Source organism: Dasypus novemcinctus, chromosome 31, assembly GCF_030445035.2.
Source record: "Dasypus novemcinctus isolate mDasNov1 chromosome 31, mDasNov1.1.hap2, whole genome shotgun sequence".
NCBI lineage: Eukaryota > Metazoa > Chordata > Mammalia > Cingulata > Dasypodidae > Dasypus > Dasypus novemcinctus.
Window position 1 is genome coordinate 24,444,572 of NC_080703.1, and position 20,770 is coordinate 24,465,341.

General features: G+C 48.0%; 1 protein-coding gene and 1 pseudogene across 2 annotated transcripts in view; both read left to right on the forward strand.

The window, feature by feature from the left end:
• Positions 1-20,246, forward strand: part of GLB1 (galactosidase beta 1) — a 120,905-nt gene extending 100,659 nt beyond the window's left edge. The window contains exons 16-17 of one of the 2 annotated variants that reach the window (XM_058290588.2): positions 19,025-19,078; positions 19,704-20,112. In XM_058290588.2, coding sequence (XP_058146571.1) covers positions 19,025-19,078; positions 19,704-19,973 — 324 coding nt within the window. In that variant the 3' untranslated portion in view covers positions 19,974-20,112. Of the gene's footprint in view, positions 1-19,024; positions 19,079-19,703 lie in introns of both variants that reach the window. The other variant, XM_058290589.2, reaches the window with a different exon arrangement.
• Positions 205-316, forward strand: LOC111767257 (small nucleolar RNA U13; annotated as a pseudogene).
• Positions 20,247-20,770: the final 524 nt, after the last annotated feature.

Sequence of the window (20,770 nt, forward strand, 5' to 3'; positions counted from 1 at the left end):
GGAGGCACCGGGGATCGAACCCAGGGCCTTCCATGTGGGAAGCAGGGGTTCACCCCTTGAGCCACATCTGCTCCCACAAACTCATTTTTTTAAAAAGGGCAGAAAACTTGAAGAGATATCTCTATTCAGATATCTAGATGGCTGGTAAGTGCATTAAAAGATGCTCCACGTGGTGAATCATTAGTGAAATGCAAATTTAAAAACGTCCTTTTGTGGTTCATGAGCAGGGTGAACAGCCGTTCACACATTTGTGTGAAATGTGCCTCCCTCAAACCTTGTTGGGTAGACGGGGACACATTACCCGTCCAGTGTGAAAAAAAAGAAAGAAAACCGCAAAGAGGTGCAGCTTCATACCAGCTCTGGTAGCTTTATTAAAAAAAGATGAGGGAAGCAGTTGCGGCTCAATTGAAAGAGCGTCTGCCTACCATATAGGAGGTCCAGAGTTCGAACCCAGGGCCTCCTGACCCGTGTGGAGCTGGCCCACATGAAGTGCTGCTGCGCACAAGAAGTGCCTTGCCACGCAGGGTTATCCCCTGCGTAGGGGAGCCCCACATACAAGGAATTCACCCTGTAAGGAGAGCCACCCCCGTGTGAAAAAAAAAAACAGCTTAGCTTGCCCTGGGGTGGCACGGCACACACGGAGAGCTGATGCAGCAAGATGACGAAACAAAGAGACACACAGATTCCCGTTGCCACCAAGAATGCAAGTGGACACAGAAGAACACACAGAGAATGGACACAAGAGAGCAGACAATGGGGGGGGGGGAGAAATAAATTTTAAAAAATCTTTTTTTAAAAAAAAGATGATAGCTAGTGTTGTGGAGAAGTGGAATCCTCATCCCCTGTTGCAGGCAAGGTAAAACGGTACAAATACTCTGGACCACAGTCTGGCGGTTTCTTCAGTGGTTAAACATGTATTGACCACATAACCCAGCAGTCCCACTCCTAGATATCTACCCCAGAGAAATGAAAACACAGATCTATGCAAGGACTTACACATGCAAGTTTGTAACAGCATTATTCACCATTGCCAAAAACTGGAGCAATCCAAATATCCGTCAACTGGCGAATGGATTTTTTTAAAAATTGGTATACCCACACAACAGACTATTATTCAGCATTAAGAAAAAAGCCTTGAAAACACTATGCCAAGTGAAAGAAGCCGGACACAGAAGACCGTACATTCCATGGTTCCATTTATGCGAAATGTGCAATAAAGGCAACTCCAGGGAAACGGACTTTGGCCCAGTGGTTAGGGCGTCCGTCTACCATATGGGAGGTCCAGGGTTCAAGCCCCGGGCCTCCTTGACCCGTGTGGAGCTGGCCCATGCGCAGTGCTGATGCGCGCAAGGAGTGCTGTGCTACACAGGGGTGTCCCCCGCGTAGGGGAGCCCCACGCGCAAAGAGTGCACCCATAAGGAGAGCCGCCCAGCGCGAAGGAGGGAGCAGCCTGCCGAGGAATGGCGCCGCCCACACTTCCCGTGCCGCTGACGACAACAGAAGCGGACAAAGAAACAAGACGCAGCAAAAAGACACAGAAAACAGACAACTGGGGAAAGGGAGGGGAATTAAATAAATAAATAAATAAATATTTAAAAAAAAAAAAAGGCAACTCCACAGAGAGAAAGTCCCTGAGTGGTTGTCTAGGGCAGAGGCAGCCACAAGGAATGACTGCGAAAGGGCATGGGGTTTCTTTTCTGGGTGGTGAAATGTTCTAAAATTGAATTGTGTGAATGGTTGCACAGTCTTTTTAGTTTTGAGACCCGTTTCCTGGCCCAGCACATGGTATATCTTGGTGAACTTAGCCCTGGAACTTTAGGCTCTGGTATCTTCTCTCTGGCCACCTGCTTCTATCCCGAAACCCTCATGCCTGCCTGCCGAGCCTGCTCTTGGCTCTTCCTGACGCCCGTTAAGGCTGCGGCTCCTTCCCCGTGGCCTCTGTTCTTTAAGAGCCGGCCGCCCACTTGCCCCTTGCCCTTCCACGCAGTCCCCCTTGTTCATCCTGCCCCCTTCTGGGGTCCTCCCTTGCTTCTCTGCTGACTGGGTGCAGCTGGGTGCAGCTGGGGGGCCCTGCCAGCCTGCTCCTCAGGAAGGCGAGCCCCTCGCCATGCCCAGCCTCCCCGAGGCCTCGCCCAGCAGCCTCTGACGGCTCCAGTCCCCCTTCTCTGGGTGGGCCTTCCTGACCTCCACCCCTGCCCCTAAGCCACCTCACTCCGGCCCCGCCCTCGGCTGAGGACCTCCTCCTCCTTGACTTTTATCAGGTGTATCAGGTGTAGCTCTTTTGTTCCCTCCACTTCCTGTCACACTCTTCTCTCCCCCCACCTCGCTTCCTGCCCAGTGGCCTCTAGGAGGAAGCCGGAGCTCTGAACCCCCTCCCCACCTCTTTCCTCTGGACCAGGGTCCTGTTCTCACTTCCTCCTCCTGCATTTTTTTGGGGGGGGGCGGAGGCGGGAGGGTAGGCAGGGGGTGGGTTCATTTATTTTTTTCCTATTGTGGTAAATATATTTATAACACAAAATTTGCCTTTTAACACTTTTCAGGTACACAGTTCAGTGGCATGAATTCCTTTTGCAGTGTTGTGCTGTCATCACCAACATCCATTACCAAAGCCTTTTCATCACCCAAAACAGAAACCCTATACCCAAGAAGCAGTGACAGCCCTCGCTCCCCTCAGCCCCTGGCCACGTCTAATACACTTTCTGTCTCTGCGGGTTTGCCTGTTCTAGAGCTTTCATAGAGGCGGAATCATGCACTGTTTGCCTTGTGTGTCTGGCTCCTTTCACTCAGCAGAATGATTTCAAGGTTCCTCCGTGTTGTCCCATGTGTCAGAGCTTCATTCTGGCTGAATGGATAGTATTCCGTTGTGTGCATACACCGCATTTTGTTTGTCCATTCTTCTGCTGATGGACACTTGGGTTGTTTCCACCGTTTGACTGTTGTGAATACACCAGTGCGTTGAACACTGGCGTACAAATACCTGCTTGAGTCCCTGCTCTCGGTTCTTTTGACCATATACCTAAGAGTGGAATTGCCAGGTCATTTGGTAACTCTGTGTTTAACTATTTGAGGAACTGCCAAACTGGTCTCCACAGAGGCTGTACCATTTTACATTCCCACCAGCAGTTCACGAGGGTCCCAATTTTTACACAGCCTCACCAACACTGGTTACTTTCCATTTTTTTAAATAACGGCAATCCTAGTAGATTTGTAGTAGTATCAAGTTGTGGTTTTGAGTTACGTTTCCCTAATGACTAGTGATGTTGAGCATCTCTTTGTGGACTTATTGGCCATTTGTGTATCTTCTTTGGCTACTGCATTTTATCAGCCTCTCCTTCTTCTCTGCCAGCTCCCTTGCTGTCACCAAGAAGTGCCATCGAGGGGCTCTAGAGCCGAGGAACACAGTAAAGCCCTCCGTGGATCTTCCTGTTAAGCTAGCAGGCATGGTCTCATTCCTTGCCTCCCCCGGAATGAACTGGCCTCTTTTGAACCCCTCCAGTGCTCCTTCCTGGATTTCATTGCTCTTAGTCTGATCCTCTGTTTCACCCACTGGCATGTGACCTTCATGGGGTACAGATAAGGTGTCCGTCTTTCTCTCCATCCAGTGTTCTTCCTTGGCACTGGTTGCTCCATGATTGTTTTCAGATGTACAGGTGCACACATGCCTGTGTTGTTGAGCCCCTGGGAGGGAAGCAAATGGGAAGAGTGCCAGCTCTCAGCAGCCCTGTTGTTGACAAGGGGCTTTTCTGGGTGCTATGGATTCAGGACCAGGGAAGGTGAGAAGACCTGGACAGAAATCCTTGCTGTACCGAGTGGTGTCGGTTTAGTGCCCTAAGAGAGAGAACTTTCAGGAGATGCAAAGCCGAAGAGCATGTATGTTAGAGGGATTCTAAGGAGCTGAGTGGCTTAGCTGTAGTTACAATGGCCCTGAAGATGGATAGCCCTTACCAGAGGGAGTTTTGCCAGGAAGGGAGTTTCAGGTGAAGCAAATGTGGAGAAATGGGAAAGCATGGCCTTTGGGGAGGTCAGGGGAGGTCCCCCTTGGCCAGGTCAGGTCACAAAGGTGTCACAGCCCAGCACCACTGAGCCAGGCGTTCTGCTCAACACACAATAGGCACTATCTGTTTAACCATCAGAAGAGACTTGTGTGGTAGGATGTCGTCGCATCATCTCCAGTTTGCAGATGAGCAAACGGAGGCTCAGAGAGCTGAGACGGTGCAGAGCAAGGGGGTGGAGCAGGGATCTGAGCCCCAGGTCCGCGTGACCTGGAGGCCCCAGGCGGCCCTGCACAGGGCCTCAGCAGCTAGGCAGGGGCTCTTTCCTCACTTGGTCGGAATGATGGGCACGCTGCATGCTCACGCTCGAGAAGTATATATCCACTCCACGTGTGTGATGGTGTGAGAGGGTTCAGACTCCTTAGAGCTCCCCCAGTCCCTGTGTCCACGCAAAACCTTATGCGCAGATGGCCGTAGCAGCATTATTCATAATTACCAGAAGGTGGAAACAACCCAAGTGTCCATCAGCTGAGGAGTGAATGAACAGCATGTGGTATAGCTGTACGATGGGATATTATTTGACAATTAAAGGAAATGAAGTACCGTTACATGTGGTTACGGCATGGATGAGTCTTGGAAACATCGTGCTAAGTGAAGGAAGCCAATCACAAATGACCACCTATTGTGTGATTCTGTTTATATGAAGTGTCCAGCCTGGGGAAATCCACAGAGACACAAAGGAGATGAGCGGTGGTCTGGGGGGGGAAAGGGGGGCTGGGTTCCTTTTTTGGCAAGATAAAAATGTTCTAAAATTGATAATAGGATGACTGCACAACTCTGCATTAAAAAAAAACATTGAATTGTGCACTTTACAGGGGTGAATTTTATGACATGTGAATTAAATTTCAAGAAAGCTTTACCCCCTCCCCTCCATCCAAGAGATTCATGGATTCTGGGTTGAGCGGGTCAGAAGACATACCTGCCTCACACGTAAAAGACAATATGGTTTTTTGGTTATTTTCCAGGGGGCAGGGGTCCCTATTGCCAGGCACAGTCCTGGACTAGCTCCCAAGGGTCTGAATGACCAGCAGCCTCAGAAAGGACAGGTCCCACTCCCAAGGGGTGTTGCGGGCTGACTTTGGGGAGAATGCAGCAAGTGCCCAGCGAGTCGGGAGGCAGGCAACTCTCAGATGAGCAGGTGCCCAAATGCCTGTGTTGCCATAGCCTCTGGGTGAGGGCTAGGGGGAGGAATGGCAGCCCGCTGGCAGCCCCCTTGTTGGCGGGAGGCTTTGCCTGGGGCCTCCGCCATTTTTCCAGACCCAGCTCTGGCCCTCAAGCCCTCCTGCACCCTCTTCCATCCGGAGAATCACCCCTGCCATTGGCCCATGGGCTTTTGCACTTCATTTGCTGTAAAGAAGCTACCTTGATTGAATGAATGGCGTCACTGATAAGGTGATGCACAAGATAAAAAATCAGTTCCGGTGACTCGGGCTTTATTACTTCAGTTGGATGTGGCTTTGGGTTGAATACCCAAAGGTCTGCTGGGATTTCAGTGGCCACAGACACATACCTTTTGCTCCTGTCCCAGAGACACAGGGCAGCTTTCCCTCAGCACAGCACCTTTGTCTGACTACAGGCCTCTCCGTGAGGCTGTTGCCACGTGTCATAAGTGCCGTACTTAAACGCTGGTTTCTGCCAGTGCACTCACATTTTGTGCTGTTTATCTCTCTTTCAGATGGGTGGGGATAAGGCTCACGTTACTGTCCTCTGCAGGCTTCTTGGATTTTTTAGCCTCTTGCGGTAGGTTTGGGTACATAACAGAGCATAGTGGTGAGAGGGGCAGGAAAGTGTCCCACTTGTCTTCAACCAGAATTGTGCTTTGAAAGGCGAAGAATGAAATTGGAATATGGAACTAAAAGCAATTTTATTTTTTAAAGGCAAGCATTCCTGCCTTCCACATACTAAAAAAAATTACAAAATGATTTATAAGGACTGAGAAAAGTCCCCTTTATTTGTAAACTATTTTTGCATCTTGCTTTTGGAATTTCTTTGCCTTTTTAGATAGAGTATATGGAACTTATTTTTTTCTTTATTAGAGAAGTTGTGGGTTTACGGAACAAACATGCATAAAATACAGGATTCCCATGAACCACCCTCTTACTAACACCTTGCATCGGTGTGGAACATTTGTTACCATTGATGAAAGCACATTTTTATAATTGTATTATTAACGATAGACCATGGTTTAAGTTTGAGTTCACTGTAGAGTGTAGTCCCATGGATTTATTTATTTATTTATTTTTGTTCTGTTGCCATGTATGTGGAACTATGTCAACCTTGTCCTTTATGGCTGAACATCAGGCATTTGGTCTCAGTCCACTGGGGGAGATGGAGGTGCAGACAGAGCCAGAGAGAACCGTGAGAGGAAGTTGGTAAGAGTAATGTGAACCATGAATTCAGGCTGCCAAATGCCTAGGGGTTTCCTAGATGGAGAAGGATTTGGACAGAGGTGCTGACACAGTCGAGGGCAAGGAGGAGAGTGGCAGAAAATGAAGTTTCAGAGGATTTCAGGATGAAATACGAATTTTGTGTGCCATGGAGTTTGGACGTGCATCTGAGAATTTTATAGAACCAGAGGAGCTTTTAAGCATTAAAGTGATCCAAGCAGATATGGTAGCGGGGTGTAAATGGACTGGAGAAGGGAAGTACTTGCTGAGTGGCTGTTGAGTACATGAATATGATAGTTTGGACAAGGACAAGGCTAGTGGGGAAGACAATAATTAAACACTGCAATTTCAGATGGGGATTAACAGGAAAAAATAACAGGTATAGTGGATGAAGATGTTGCTGCTTTATATGGTCTGTTAGTTACCTATTGCTGTGTAACAAGTTACCCTGAAACATAGGGCCTTAAAACAATGATAAACATTTATTATTCTTAGTTCTATATGTTAGGAATTTGGGAATGGCTTGGTTGGGCATTTCTGGCTTGGGGTCTCTTATGAATTTACAGTCAAGCTGTCAGCCAGGGCAGCAGTCACTGAAAACTTCACTGGGGCCAGAGGATCTGCTTCTGTTTTAGTCAGGGTTCTCTAGGGAAACAGAACCCACAGGAGATACCTGTAAATACTATTCAGTTTTATAAGATTGTCTCGCACAACCGTGGGGAGGCACAAATCCAAGTTCTGAAGGGCAGGCTGCAAGCCAGGGACTCTGATGAAGGTCCTCGTTGAGTTCTCCAGGAGACATTGGCTATCGGGAGTGGAGATGGGAAATCTCTCTCTGAATGCTGAAGTCACTTTCCCTTTTAAGGCCTTCAGCTGCTTGGATGAGATGTCACTCATTGCTGACGACAGTCTCCTCAGTTCATTGTAGATGTAACCAGCTATGTATGCAATCAACTCACTGATGATTAAAGTCCATGAAATGCCCTTGTATTACAGTTAGCCCGGTGCTTGCTTGACCAGACAACTGGGCGCCATGACCTGGCCGAGTTGACGCATTAGCCTGACCATCGCAGCTTCCGAGGTGGCGCCTCCCATGGCTGGTGCTTGTTGGGAGGAAGCTTCCATTCTTCCCACACAGACCTCTCCTCAGGCTGCTTCAGTGTTCTTAAAACATGGAGGCTCTCATTCCCAGAATGAGAAGGCAGTAAGGAGAGAGCCAGGTGGAAGCTTCTCTTTTTTATAACTTTGCCTCAGAGCACCACTTCCATCACATTTTTTTAATTAGAACAGAATCACTAATCTGGTTCCTCCCCAGGGGAGGGACACTAGGCTCCATCTTCTGAAGGGAGAGGTGTTGAAGAATTTATGAACATATTTTAAATCCACCACATGTGGGGTGGTCAAGGGATGCTTCTACGAGGAGGGGACCTTTCAACGAGACCTGAAGAGTCTGAGTCATCAAGTGAAGAGAAGGAGGAAGAACATTCCAGGCCCAGAGAACAGTGAATACAAAGGCCCAGAGCAAGGAAGAGCCCATGAGCAAGGGGAGAGGGTGAGAAATGAGATTAGTGGTGTGGGGGGAGGTAGGGGCTGGTAAGGAGGGCACAACCAAGTCAGGTTGTGGAAACAAGAACTTGGCTTCTCTTTGTTCTGAAAGGTAAAATCTTATGGTGGGGGCAGGAGGTTGATAAGCAGGGAGCCACAGAACTGATTTACATCAAAAGCCCACATCTCTGTGGGGAATGGATGATACAGTAGGGCGAGAATGAAAGCAGGGATTCCTGATGGGAAGCTGTATTAGTCAGCCAAAGGGCTGCTGATGCCAAGTACCAGAAATCTGTTGGCTTTTATAAAGGGTATTTATTTGGGGTAAAAGCTTCATAGTACAAGGCTGTAAAAAGTCCAGCTCAAGGTGGCTTTCTCACCAAGGTCAGTTGCCATGCGTTGAGGCACGATGGCCGCCGATCTCTGGCTGGTCTCGCCTTCTGGGCTTCCTCTTCCTCTTGAGGCTCCGTGGGCCCAGCCTCTTGAGGCTTCATGATTAAGTGAAGTCCCCTCTCTCCAGGCATAAGGCTTGTTTCTTTCCAGGCAGCCTAGGTCAGTCTCAGCTCTCTTCCCAAGGCCAGCTGTAAGCTGTCAGGGAAAATGGTTCCTCTCCCCGGGGCTTCAGCTGTTTGTGCCTTCTCCTTTCTGTCACATGGCAGGGTCCAAAATGACAGAACTCTCTCTTCCTGGTGTCTTCTTGAGTGAGTGTCTGCTTATATCAGACCTGCAAGGGGCCAACCAAATCTAAACCAAATCTAAACCAAATCTCAACCAAATCTAAAAGCCTAATCTTAACATAGAGTCTAATCAAAGGCCCCTCAGCTGATTTTAATATAATCAAAGGGTGTCACACCCAGAGGAATAGATTAATTTACAACCATAATCTTTCTTTTTTGGGGATTCATAAAATAACCTCAAACTGCCACAGAAGCTATTGCAGAAGAAATTGTGGATTCAGGTGGTGGTGAGATAGAAGATTTGTAAAAAGAAAAGGCTTGAATTTCTTTCAGGAAGGATCAAATGTGGAGTATGAGGGGAAAAGGAGTCAAGGAGGCCTCCAGAGTTTTGGGCTTAAGCAACTGGAAGGATGGAGCTATCATCTTCTGAGGCAGAGGAGACCGGAAAAGGAGCAGGTGGGGGCATCCAAAGCTCTGCTTTGACATGTCCCATCTGAGGTACTTATTAATCATCAAAGAGGAGCTCTCCTCAGATGGCCATAAAGTTTGGACACATATCCAGATGAATCTGTGCAAATTGGGAGGTGGGTTACAGTGTAAGATAAAGCTATGTGTTCAGTGCCTGTTGTGGGAATGCCAAGTTGAAGCACCTTCCCAGATTCCGTGGAATTAAGTGCAGAGTGGAGGTCAGTGGGTAGAAGCTATTCTTCTGCTCCCACACCTCTCTGAAGCTCTTCTTGCCAAGGCCACCAGGCGCCAGCATGTTGGTATGTTCACCTGACATTTCTCAGACCTCGTCTTATTTGACCTCTTGGTGCCATCTGGCATGGGTCACCATTTTCTCCTGAAACTTCTCTTCTACGACTCGGCCCTCTCCCTCAGCTTCAAGGTTGCTGTCCTCAGGACTCAGTCCAGGGCCCTCTTCTAATTCTACACTCTTTCAGGGGCTGTCAGTCTCATGGACATCTCCAATTCCAGCTCCTCTGAGGGTCCAGAGAGCCACATCATGTGGGCCCACCACTGGGGGGTCTTACAGGCCCCTCTAGCCTGGTGCATCTTATCAGGGCCCCTGATACCTGCTCTTCATTCCCTGTTCCTATTCTCAGAAAACGGTTTCACCGCCCACGTGATTACTCAGACAATTCAGAAAATTGTCTTCATGGGGCTCTCTTCCATCCTCTCACATCCCGCACTGAACCCCACAAGGTCCAGTGGACTTGCCCATGTCTTTTCATTTCTCTCCCTACCCATCACTCCCACCCTGAGTCCCAGCCTCCACACTCTCTACTGCTCCTCTGCAGTAGCCTCCTCTTTTTTTTTTTTTTAATATATATATATATGTATTTTTTATTAGAGAAGTTGTGAACTTACAAAACAATCATGCACATGTGTGAAATTCCCATACAACTCCCCTCCACCAACACATTACATTGTGGTGGAACATTTGTTACAGATAATGAGATTATTGTCGTTGGACTGTTACCACTAATTATGGTCCATAGCATACATTTGTATATTTTTTCCACACTCCTGTTATTAACACACTTTATCTTCGACATTAATGCAAGAATATTATAATATTGCTGGTGACTGCAGTCAGTAGGTTGTAGTAGTTGTGTTTTTCCTGTGCTTCTCCATAGTCTTCCTGCCTTGGAATAGTGATGTGCATTTGTTCTAGTCCATAGAAGAACCTCCTTGTATTTGTACTATTAACCTCAATTCTCACTCACCTCTGGGTTCACCGTGTGCAGTAGCCTCTTAATGATCTCCTGGTGCTGTTTATCATTATATGACCCATTATCCACTCCATGGATAGAGCAATCTTTTTGTTCTTGTCACCTGTAAATCAAAATAGAGGGGATCATGGGATGAACCCTCAGGTCCAGGTCCAAGAGTTTTCAACATTTTTCTATTCTTATTTCATCTGTTGACCTAGCCTTTTTTTAAAAAAATGGAACATTTTAAAGCAAATCCTAGACTTAGGGTACTTTGCCCGTAAATCAGAATGATTATTTAAAAATGCCCTCTTGTGCCTGAAAACTCTCTAAGGACTTCCCTTCTGCTCTCCTAAGTCCTTCTGTGGCCGGCCAGCTCCCCCAGAGCACGACTCGGGGCTCATCTCCACTGCTCTCTCCTGCGCTCACTGCGTCCCCATCACACTGGCCTTCCTTCAGTTTCTTGGACTGGCTGTGAACCTTCCTGCTTCTTGGCCTTTGAGCTGCTTTCCCTTCACCCAGAATGCTCTTTCTGCAAAGAAAAATTTTTTTTACCTTATTGCAAATATACATTTTAACCCTAATTCACATTCACGCTTAGGTTTTAGCAAAAATGTCCCTTACAGTGGGATGCTTGTCCCTGATTTCCAATCCGAGGCAAGGCCGTACCTTTGCAGGACTCCAGGAAGACACATTTTATGCTCACAGTGCATCAGGGGGGAGTTCTAATTATTTGGCTGAAGTCGACCTTACCTTTGTCTTTTTGTGTTTTTTGTTTTAGTTTTTTGTGGGTTTTTAAAAAGATTTATTTTATTTATTTATTTCTCTCCATCCCCTTCGTTTGCATTTGCTGAGTCTGTTCGTCTTCCTTATTTCTTTAGGAGGCACCAGGACCTCCGATGTGGGAGGGAGGCACCTAATTGCTTGAGCCACCTCCATTCTCTGCTTTCTTGTGCCTTTCATTGTGTTTTTCTTCTTGTGTCTCTTGTTGTGTTAACTTCCCGCACCTGCCCATCGCACCAGCTCACTGTCTTCTTTAGGAGGTACCGGGAACTGAACCAGGGATCTCCCGTAGGCGGGAGCTCAATTGCTTGAGCCACATCTGCTTTCCCCCCACTGAGAAACATGGGGAGCACAACTTTCTTGTGTTCACTGCTGATACCTGGCTCATAAGAAGTGCCCAATAATTTGTTGAGTGAGTAAATGGATAAATGAGGGAAGAAAGGGGCCTGGGGAGAGATTCGGGGGAGGGGAGCACAATGTATTTAGGGACCTGCAGGACCGTCGGTGAATCTGCTGCTTGAGGAACATGTAGGAGCATAACAAGGAAGCTGGGGAAGGGGTCTGAGAGAAAGAATAAAGTGAGATAAAGTGAGGACTTCAGTTTCAGCAGTGGGAGGGCCCAGATACGGAAAGTAATGATACCAGAAGCCACACTTACTGAGAGCTTAGTGCATGCTTGTGCTGAGTACTCATATGTGTCCTCTCATTTAGTCATTACAATCCTGAGAGAGGCACAGGCATGACTGTGCTATCCCTGAAAGCATGCGGCCACTCATTAGTAAGGGAAGAACTCAACAGTCGAGGGTGACTCGATTATACTTTTAAATGGGGTTTGCTAACATCATTTACTTCAGTGAAGAATAACATGTTAATGTATCTTGAGGCACTGAGATGTGTATCAGTTAGCTTTTGCTGCATAACAAACCACCCCAAAACTTAGTGGTTTTAACAGTAACAATCATTGTTAATAAAAAATAATTATTTAGCTCAGAATTTTGTGTATTGGCAAACGGGGTTGCTCTTCTGCTGTTCTCAGCTGGGCATGATCTTCTGGTCAACTAGGAGGCCGTGCTGCTTGTAGTTGGCTGACTGCTGATGGAGGTGACCAAGGAGACCAGGCCATGTCTCTCTCATCATCCAGCAAGCTAGCCAAGACTTGTTCCCACGGTGGCTGGAAGGGTTCAGATAAAAGAACACAAAGCACAAGGCCCCTTGAGGCCCAAGTCAGAATTCACATGTTACTTCCTCCGTGTCCTTTTGGCCAGAGCACATCACAAGCCAGGTTCAAGGAATGGAGAAATTGGCTCTATTTTTGGATGAGGGGAGCTGCCAATAATTGTAGCCATTTCTGCAATCTATCACTAGCTCACAGCACTATTTGACTTTACATTCATTTTAAATTTTATATACTTTTTAAGCTTCTTTTGCCTCATTACAAATAGACTTACCCCTAAAAATCTGCTCTTTCCACCTCATTCACTGTTTTTAGTCTCAATGTGAACCTGGAAACTGATCAGGCTTCTTTCAATGAATATTTATTAATTTAATAACAAAACTTATTAGAATTTTGTGTAAAGCAGGAATCAATAGGCCAAAGCCCCTACAGTTTTTAGTGCATGGACTTTATAACAAATATATGGCTGCATGGAGGAAGTTTTTGCTTACAAGTTCTTAGCTCTATTCCATTTTGTAAAGTGGCATGAAAACTGTTGTTTAGGTGACTCTTATATAAAAAGTTCTTTCTAACCTGCTTCCATTTTAAACAATGATGGAACTTTTAAGGGGTTTGGGGTTTAACGAAGGGAAAAAGTGAGTAATTCATCTTTGAGAGTAGTAGTTGGTGCTTTTGATGGCTTCACTTCTATTTGGGTCTGTTCTAAAATACAGAGAAAACATAAAGTGATTTCACTTCATTACTCCAAGACCAAGGAGTCTGATTTGCATCAGCTGCAGACCCCCCGGGCTTCTGCAGGAAGAATCCATGGTCTCCTGTGTGCTCCAGCCAGGTCTGTTGACCCTCTGGTCTCTAAGCAGTCCCCTTGCTCTATTACCTTTTTAACAATTCTCCTCTTGGTCTCTCTTTCCTCTCAAGTAAGCATCAGTGTTCCTGATTAGTGTGGGTGAGAGAGCCTTTTCCTCTTGGGAACTGGACTTTTGTCTCCCATTTTAAGTTCTCCCAGTGCCTTTCTTTCAGAGTATAGCGAAGTCAACCTTCCACTCGTGTTTCCTGCTGTTTTTAAAGGAGCTGCTGGCCAAATGTGAGAAATGGAAAACTATGGCTGGAAACAGCACTGGAACTTGTGCTTTAAATTCTCATGAGAAGATTTTATGTATCCTAAGTATTTAAAGCAGACAGACCCACAGATCTGTCTGATCAACAAAGAAGTAGGTCAAGCATTTCTGGGAACCTGCCATTTATTGAAACTATTATCATCATCACTTTGGTGATAATAGCAAAGAGTGGGGAGCGTGCCAGGGTCAAGTCAGAGTCAGAGAAAGTCAGACCTTGTCACGGAACCATTTTGGCTGGGACAGCCCTGCCAAGTCCTGCAAAGCCGCTGGTGTTCACCCTACAAATGCTCTGTCCCAGGAACATTTCATTTGTTAAGAGTGTCCACTGCCAGAGCACATTTGCCAAAATGCACATATCCTCTCTCCCAGTGATCTCAGCATCATCTTGGTTTTTCAGCATCATTTTTTAAGAGAAAATTTTCATGAAAATCAGAGTGAACCTATTTTCCAAAAGTAGGTTTTTTAAACATTTGCTTCTTTCAGTGATTGTTTTCCACTGCTAATCAAGGAGGAAAGGTAAATATTTTAGTTTTCTTCCAGTGAGCAACATTCTCTAAAACTCTAAATTGGGAGCAAAAGAAAGAAGAGTTGGGTTGGTTTAGCTCTTCAGAGGCCCATTTCTTTGGTGACCACCACAAAAAGACACCCGTGGCCAGTCCTTTGATACTTTGTCCAAAGACTAGAACCACTTTGTAGAAACAGCATGAAATATTCTTTGAGGAGAGCTTTGCTTTACCACTTAAATAAATCCTTTCTTGGGCAGAATTATGAGCAAGTATTCTCTAGTGAGTGCTGCTAAGTATCTACTGAGTGTCACTCTACTGGGTGCTGAGAATCTAGCCTTGAACAAGACAAAGCCCTTCACTTCGTAGAGCTTGTGTTATAGCTGGAATCAACTAGTAGACCAGTAATCAAACAAATGGCAATAAGAACTTAAAATAGTGGTAAGAGGGAAGCAGATGTGGCTCACATGGGAGGTCCCAAGTTCAGTTCCCAGTGCCTCCTAAAGAAGACAAGCAAGACAGCGAGCTGACAGGATAGGCTGGTGCAACAAGATGACGCAACAAAGAGACGCAACGAGGAAACACAAAGAGAGACAACAACCAGTTGGGAGGGGAGGTGCCTCAAGCCATTGGGCACCTCCCGCCCACATGGGAGGTCCTGGGCTCAGTTCCCAGTGCCTCCTAAAAAAGAAGACGAGCACACAGCAAATGGACACACAAAACATACAGCGAGAGCAAACAACGGGGGGAGGGGGGTGGAATAAATCTTTAAAAATAAATCTTTAAAAAACAAAGCAAAAAATAGTAGTGAGAACTAGAAGAGGCATGAGAAGTTACAGGACAGTCAGGGACTCGGGGTACAAAACCCAATATCAAGGAGGATGATCATGGCTGCATTCCCTGAGAAGGTGATGACAGAATTGAGACCTGAGCATTCAGGAGACCTTAGATCTGGGGAAACAGTGTTTTGGGCGTTGAGAACAAGCTTGGTGTGTCAAAGTAATGGATGAGAAGTCCCGTGGGAGCCCAGCGAGCAAGGGGAGAGTGGTAGAGACTGGACTGAAAGGAAGACATTGGTTTGTGGGCCATGGTAAGGTTAGAAGCACGAATATGTTGTCATCAGCTTTTCATTTTGGCTGTGATGGGGCACGTAAGCCAAACCACATGACCAGACGTGCACATGAATCTTTCTGGCGTTTTCTACTCTGTGCCTTCAGTCTGTTGGTCTGATTTGGCAGCAGTATCACACTGTGTTCATTACTCTCGTTGTATAATAAACTTGACTGTCCTGTAGGTTAGCTCTTACCCCTTTGTTATTCCTTGAAGTTGTCTAGGCTATTCTTGGCTGCCCCTTGCATTTCCTTATACAGTTTAGCCTCAGCTTGTCGACTTCCATCAGAAAGGAAAACTACTGGGATTTTGTTTGGGACTGAGTTGAATTGGGGAGGATTGAATATCTGTCTAATATTGAGTCTTACAGCTTATGTAGGTCTTTTTTTTTAAGATTTATTTATTTATCCCCCCCCCCCCACTTTGCGGCTTGTTCCTTTCTTTTGCTGTCTCTTCTCTGTGTCCATTTGCTGCATGTTTTTTCTGTATCTGTTTGTCTCCCTTTTGTTGCATCATCTTGCTGCACCAGCTCTCCGTGGCATGCAGGCTGTCAGCTCTCTGCAGCATGTGAGTGAGCCTGCCTTCACAAGGGGCCCCAGGACGCCAACCCAGGGCCTCCCGTATGGCAGACCAGGAGCCCAACTGATTGAGCCACAGCCACTTTCCACTTATGTAGGTCTTTAATATCTCACAGTAAAATTTTATCATTTTCTAGGTATAGGTCTTTCAAGTCTTTCATTAGATTTGTTCTTAGGTATTTCATAATAGTTTTTATGCTATTTTAATGTTATTTTAATGTTTAGTCTGTTTCTTTCTGGTATAAAGAAAAGTAATTGATTTTTTATGTACATGCTTGTATTGAGGGACCTTGCTTTAACCATCATTAATCCTAATATTTATTTGTAGATTCTGTTGGATCTTCTGTGTACACAATCGTTTGCAAATTAGTGACAGTTGATCAATTTCTTTCCATTCTTTTGCCTTCATTTCTTTTTCTTATCATATGGTACTAGCTAGGAACTCTATCATTGATGTTAAATAGAAATGGTCATTCCAGGCATCCATTTTCATTCCCAGTTTTGGGGTCTGGGGGTACTTTGTATTGCATATTTTATCATTCAATTATTTGCTGAAGGTTTTTTGTAAATACACTTTCCCAAATTTAGGCAGCCCTCTCCTCCATCAATGGCTTCATTTCTAACATCATAGTTTAGTTTTTCCCATTTTTGAAATCTATGTAAATGGAATCATGCAGTAGGAATTCTATGTGTATGACTTCTCTTATTCAAACTTATGCGTCTAGGATTCCTTTTTGGTGTAGGCAACAATGGTTCATTTCTTTTTATTGCTTTATTGGATGCCATTATCCTCGTGCATGAACCACAGTTTGTTTATGCATTCTGCAGGGGCCAGGCAGAGGACAGGGAAGAGGGAAGTGGTGAGGTGGGAGAGGGAGGAGTGTTGGGGCGTGGGGCCCTGGATAGCACACGCTCTGACTAAGGGACTTAGTCCATATTCACTTCCAACATATTCTGTCATGTGAGAACACAGGTCCAGTGTTGCCATTTTTCTGATTTCTTAAGAGAAATCACGCATCTGTATTTTTCATTTGTAATTTCTTGCTTTGCCTGGGTGAAGAGTTTATAACCCCTAGAGCCCTGGGTTCCTATATAAACGTACCTAAAGGAGGCAGTAACTCATTCACCCAACAGTCATTTTTGAGCCTACCGTGTGCTGGGCACTGTGCGAAACGCTGGTGAAACAGGAGGATGAACACCATCACTGCCTTTTAGGAGCTGATAGTTTATGGAAAGATAGACATGCAGCTGTCCGCTCCATAGCTAACTGAGATGGAATGGGACACGGACGACAAAGTGCGGCTGCAGAGGACTAGATAGGTGAGAAGAAAGACCCACTGGGGACATGTCTGTCAGCCACAGTTCAGTCCGGGAAGCAAAGCCGCTGTGAGTATTCACAGTTGGGAAATAGACCCGACACGGATGTGGGAGGGAGTCATGGAATCAGGGAAGGCAACCTACCCAGCTCCCCTGGGGGCCGGAACAGAGAAATCACTGAAGCTCGTGCCAGCGCTTCCTTGGTGCACGTGTGTAGCATGGCTTTCAGGAGCTCACAGTGGGGTCTCTGGCTGCTCCTGCCTCTGGGTAGCCGCCGCAGGGCCGGTCAGCGGGGCCAGCGGTTAGGAAGGCGAGCCGGGCACCGCACGGGTGAGCCCAGGGCTGAGCAGGACCCCACCAGGTGCCCTGGTTCCCTCAGTGCCTGGGTCTGGTCACGAGAAGCCTCCAGAAGCCACGGCTGCTGCTCGCTTCCCACCTTCCCAGCCTTACACAACGTCCTCTCCTGACCACCTCTAGCCCAGAACCCTCTAGTGAAGGGGAAGCAGGAAAACAGCCCGCACTTAGCCGGTCGACCTGCCCAGTGCAGCCCAGGGGCCCTGAGGGACAATGTCTTGGATAGTTATGGGGTGGAATTCAGGGTGCGAGCGGGACCCAAACCTAAACTTTGTTCTCCTCAGTTGTGGCCACAGGCTGGCGTGGCCTTCTGGCCAGAACATAGCGTGAAGCCCGTTTCTTACCCGTCATTCCTCGTATTATCACAAAACCCCGTCACTAACCTGCCTTTGAAGCGTCTTCCTCCTCAACCCCAAAAGTACAGTGCTGCTGTTCTCTAACACTGCAAAAACAAGGCACCGGCAGATTTTAAACTGATAAAGACTTGATAAAGCTGTCGTTGCATTATACCTTTCAGGATGGACTGAGGTAGCGCATCCCTCAGTAAAAACAAGAGTAAAATAATTCTGAAAACTGTGAAACTGTCATCCTTTCCAAAATGACTTAATCCAACAGACAGGTAGTTTTTAATCACTGGCCGCCTTTTGTGGGCATGTGAATGATTTTTTTTTTTTAAGATTTATTTATTTGTTTCTCTCCCCACCTTCTCCACCCCCCACCCCATTGTCTGCTCTCTATGTTCATTCTCTGTGTGTTCTTCTGTGTCTGCTTGTATTCTCATTAGGAAGCTCTGGGAACCGATCCTAGGAACTTCTGGAGTCTGAGAGAGGCGCTCGTTCTCTTGTGCCACCTCAGCTCCCTGTTCTGCTACATATCTTATTGTGTCTACTCTGTGTCTCTTGTTGCATCATCTTGCTGCACTAGGTCTCCACATTGGCCGGCACTCCTGCACAGGGGTCATTCCCGCGTGGCCAACTCGCCGCACAGGCCAGCTCACCTTCACCAGAAGGGCTGGGCATTGAACCCTGGACTCCCGATATGGTAGACAGGAGCCCAACTGCTTGAGCCACATCTGCTTCCCATGAACGATTTCTAATAGCATAAGGAGTGCTCACTCTGCTGGGTGCTTACCGTGCGCTGCTGCCTTCTGCCCTCATTGTCCCCAATTACCTGTATGAAAAGTGCACTCTGGAAAGGTCAGGCACCTGCCCAAGGTCAGACAGCTGGGAAGAGCAGGACAAGATTAGAACCAGCTTGGAAATTCAGAAGGAGCTGAGACAGAGGGGACATCTGGAGGCTGAAAAATACAGTAAAGTCAGCTCCAAGGAGCTCCAAGGAGAGCAGGCGCCACACGTCATAGCGCAGGATAGGGACCAGGACTGGTCAGGGCCAGCCTGCCTGGGCCTCCTCAGGTGTCCCCAGTCTCTCGGGGCCACTGGGGGAGCAATTTCTTTCCTCCTCCCCCAAGTCCTCCCTCCCTCCTTTATGTCCCTCCTTCCTTCCTCTCTTCACCCTCCATGTTGTCCCTTTCTCTCTCTCTCTCTCTCTCGTGTATATACGTGCATGAGTTTCCCCCTCCTTTAAATAGAAGGTTCCATCTCTTCAGCCAACAGTTGAGTGCCACCCCGGGAGCGAATCCTGCAGGGAGAGGCCTTGCAGACACACCCAAATCATGGGCCTTACGCTTTAGGGGTTTCTCCTCCATGTTCAGGTTTGGAGCGCGAAGCAGCTTCTCCTGCTCACGGAAACTGTCCGCAGCGTACAGGTCAGCTCCGTCCCTTGAAGTGCACGTGGAGTCCACAGCCCTGTGCTGATGGTGACAGTGAGAATGACTAAAACACAAACAATAGAGGCACCCACTGGGTGGGCCCCTTTCTCCCAGCCCCATGTCCTTGAGGCGCCGTCCCTGGGACACCTCTTGGTGCTCCTCTGTCATCAGGCCGAGGCCCTGTCGTCCCCCGCACATGGAGCGTGCTGGGTATACGGCCAGCGACGCATCACGATCTGTCTCCAGCAGAGGAAAACGAGGAAGGAAACTGCTGGTGCTTTAGGAGGCAGCTCAGCTCTTCTCTGTGGACAGAGAAGCAGGGGGCACCAGAACCTTGGGGAGACTGCCCTGTCGGTCTCCAGGACTGGCATCTGCGGCTGCTGAGCGGGCGGTGGGGGGCCCCTGTGTGCTTTTCCCAGCCCGCCCCCTCCCCACGTGGCCGGCCACCGCAGCAGGAGGCCGTGACCACTGGCTCAGCCCTCGTGTGGGACAGTGGCACCTGTGGGTGGCGTTTCCCGAGGGCCACGCCTGGCTGACTCGTGCGCGTCGCGCCGTGCTCCCCCGGAGCTGTCCCCGCGCTGCAGGCAGGTTGACAGCCCTCTCGCTCTCGCTCCCCCTCCAGGGTCAGGTGTGGATCAACGGCTTCAACCTCGGCCGCTACTGGCCGGCACGGGGGCCCCAGGTGACGCTGTTTGTGCCGCAGCACATCCTGCTGACCTCATCCCCGAACACTGTCACGGTGCTGGAGCTGGAGCGCGCGGCCTGCGACGGCGGCAGCCTCGCCCCGTGCGTCGTGGAGCTGGTGGACAAGCCGGTCATCAACGCCACCCTCGCCTTCGATCGCCTCCCTGCACAGCCATTCGGCCATGCCGCGGCGCTGGACCAGGCGTGACCGCGAGGGCCTGGCATCCCTCGGGGTGCCCGCCACGACATACCTCACAGATCATCCTGTAACGCCGGCGTTCACCAGAGAGTCGGACTGAGCCGTGACCTGAGCAGGCGTGCCCTGCAGCCGGGCCGAGCCTGCCCTCCCGCGGGCGCAGGGCCAGGACAGCGGTGTGGCGGCGCCCTGGACACAGAGCTCGAGTGGGAGCTGTAGAGATACTGGCTGGTTTTTATTTTGGAAGGATTATGTCTCTTTGCTAAATAAAATATGTCCTCAGTTGATGGAGCCACTGCTTTCAGGGTTGAGCAGGTAGTAAATTGCATGGTCGAATTTCAATCATGACTCTCCTTGAGTGGGCTGAGGAAGCCACTTCACTAACTGGAGCTTGAAAGAGACGGAAAATAGGCTGGGTTTGATCTAGTGGGCTGCCGCTTTTCTGGTTCCTTTTGAGTTTCTCTGATATCTCCTAGGGAGCCCACAAATTCACCTCAGAAAAAGGCCTGTGCACAGAACCTCAACGGTCAAAAGTTGGAGGGTGCACGGAGCACAGGAAGATGCCGCGCAGCCTCTGAAACGACGCTGCAGGTCTGTCTGTATTTGAAAAGACTTGCATGACTACCATACTTTTGGTCCCATTTTGTGTGTTTATACCTAAGAACTGAACGTATCCAGCCACTCACCCCAGGCCTGCACACATCAGTAGACACACATATGCACATACGTACACACGTGGCGCTGTACAGTACACACGCCAGATATGGGGCAGTGGCTGTCGTTTATTGAGCACTTGCCCTGTACCGTGC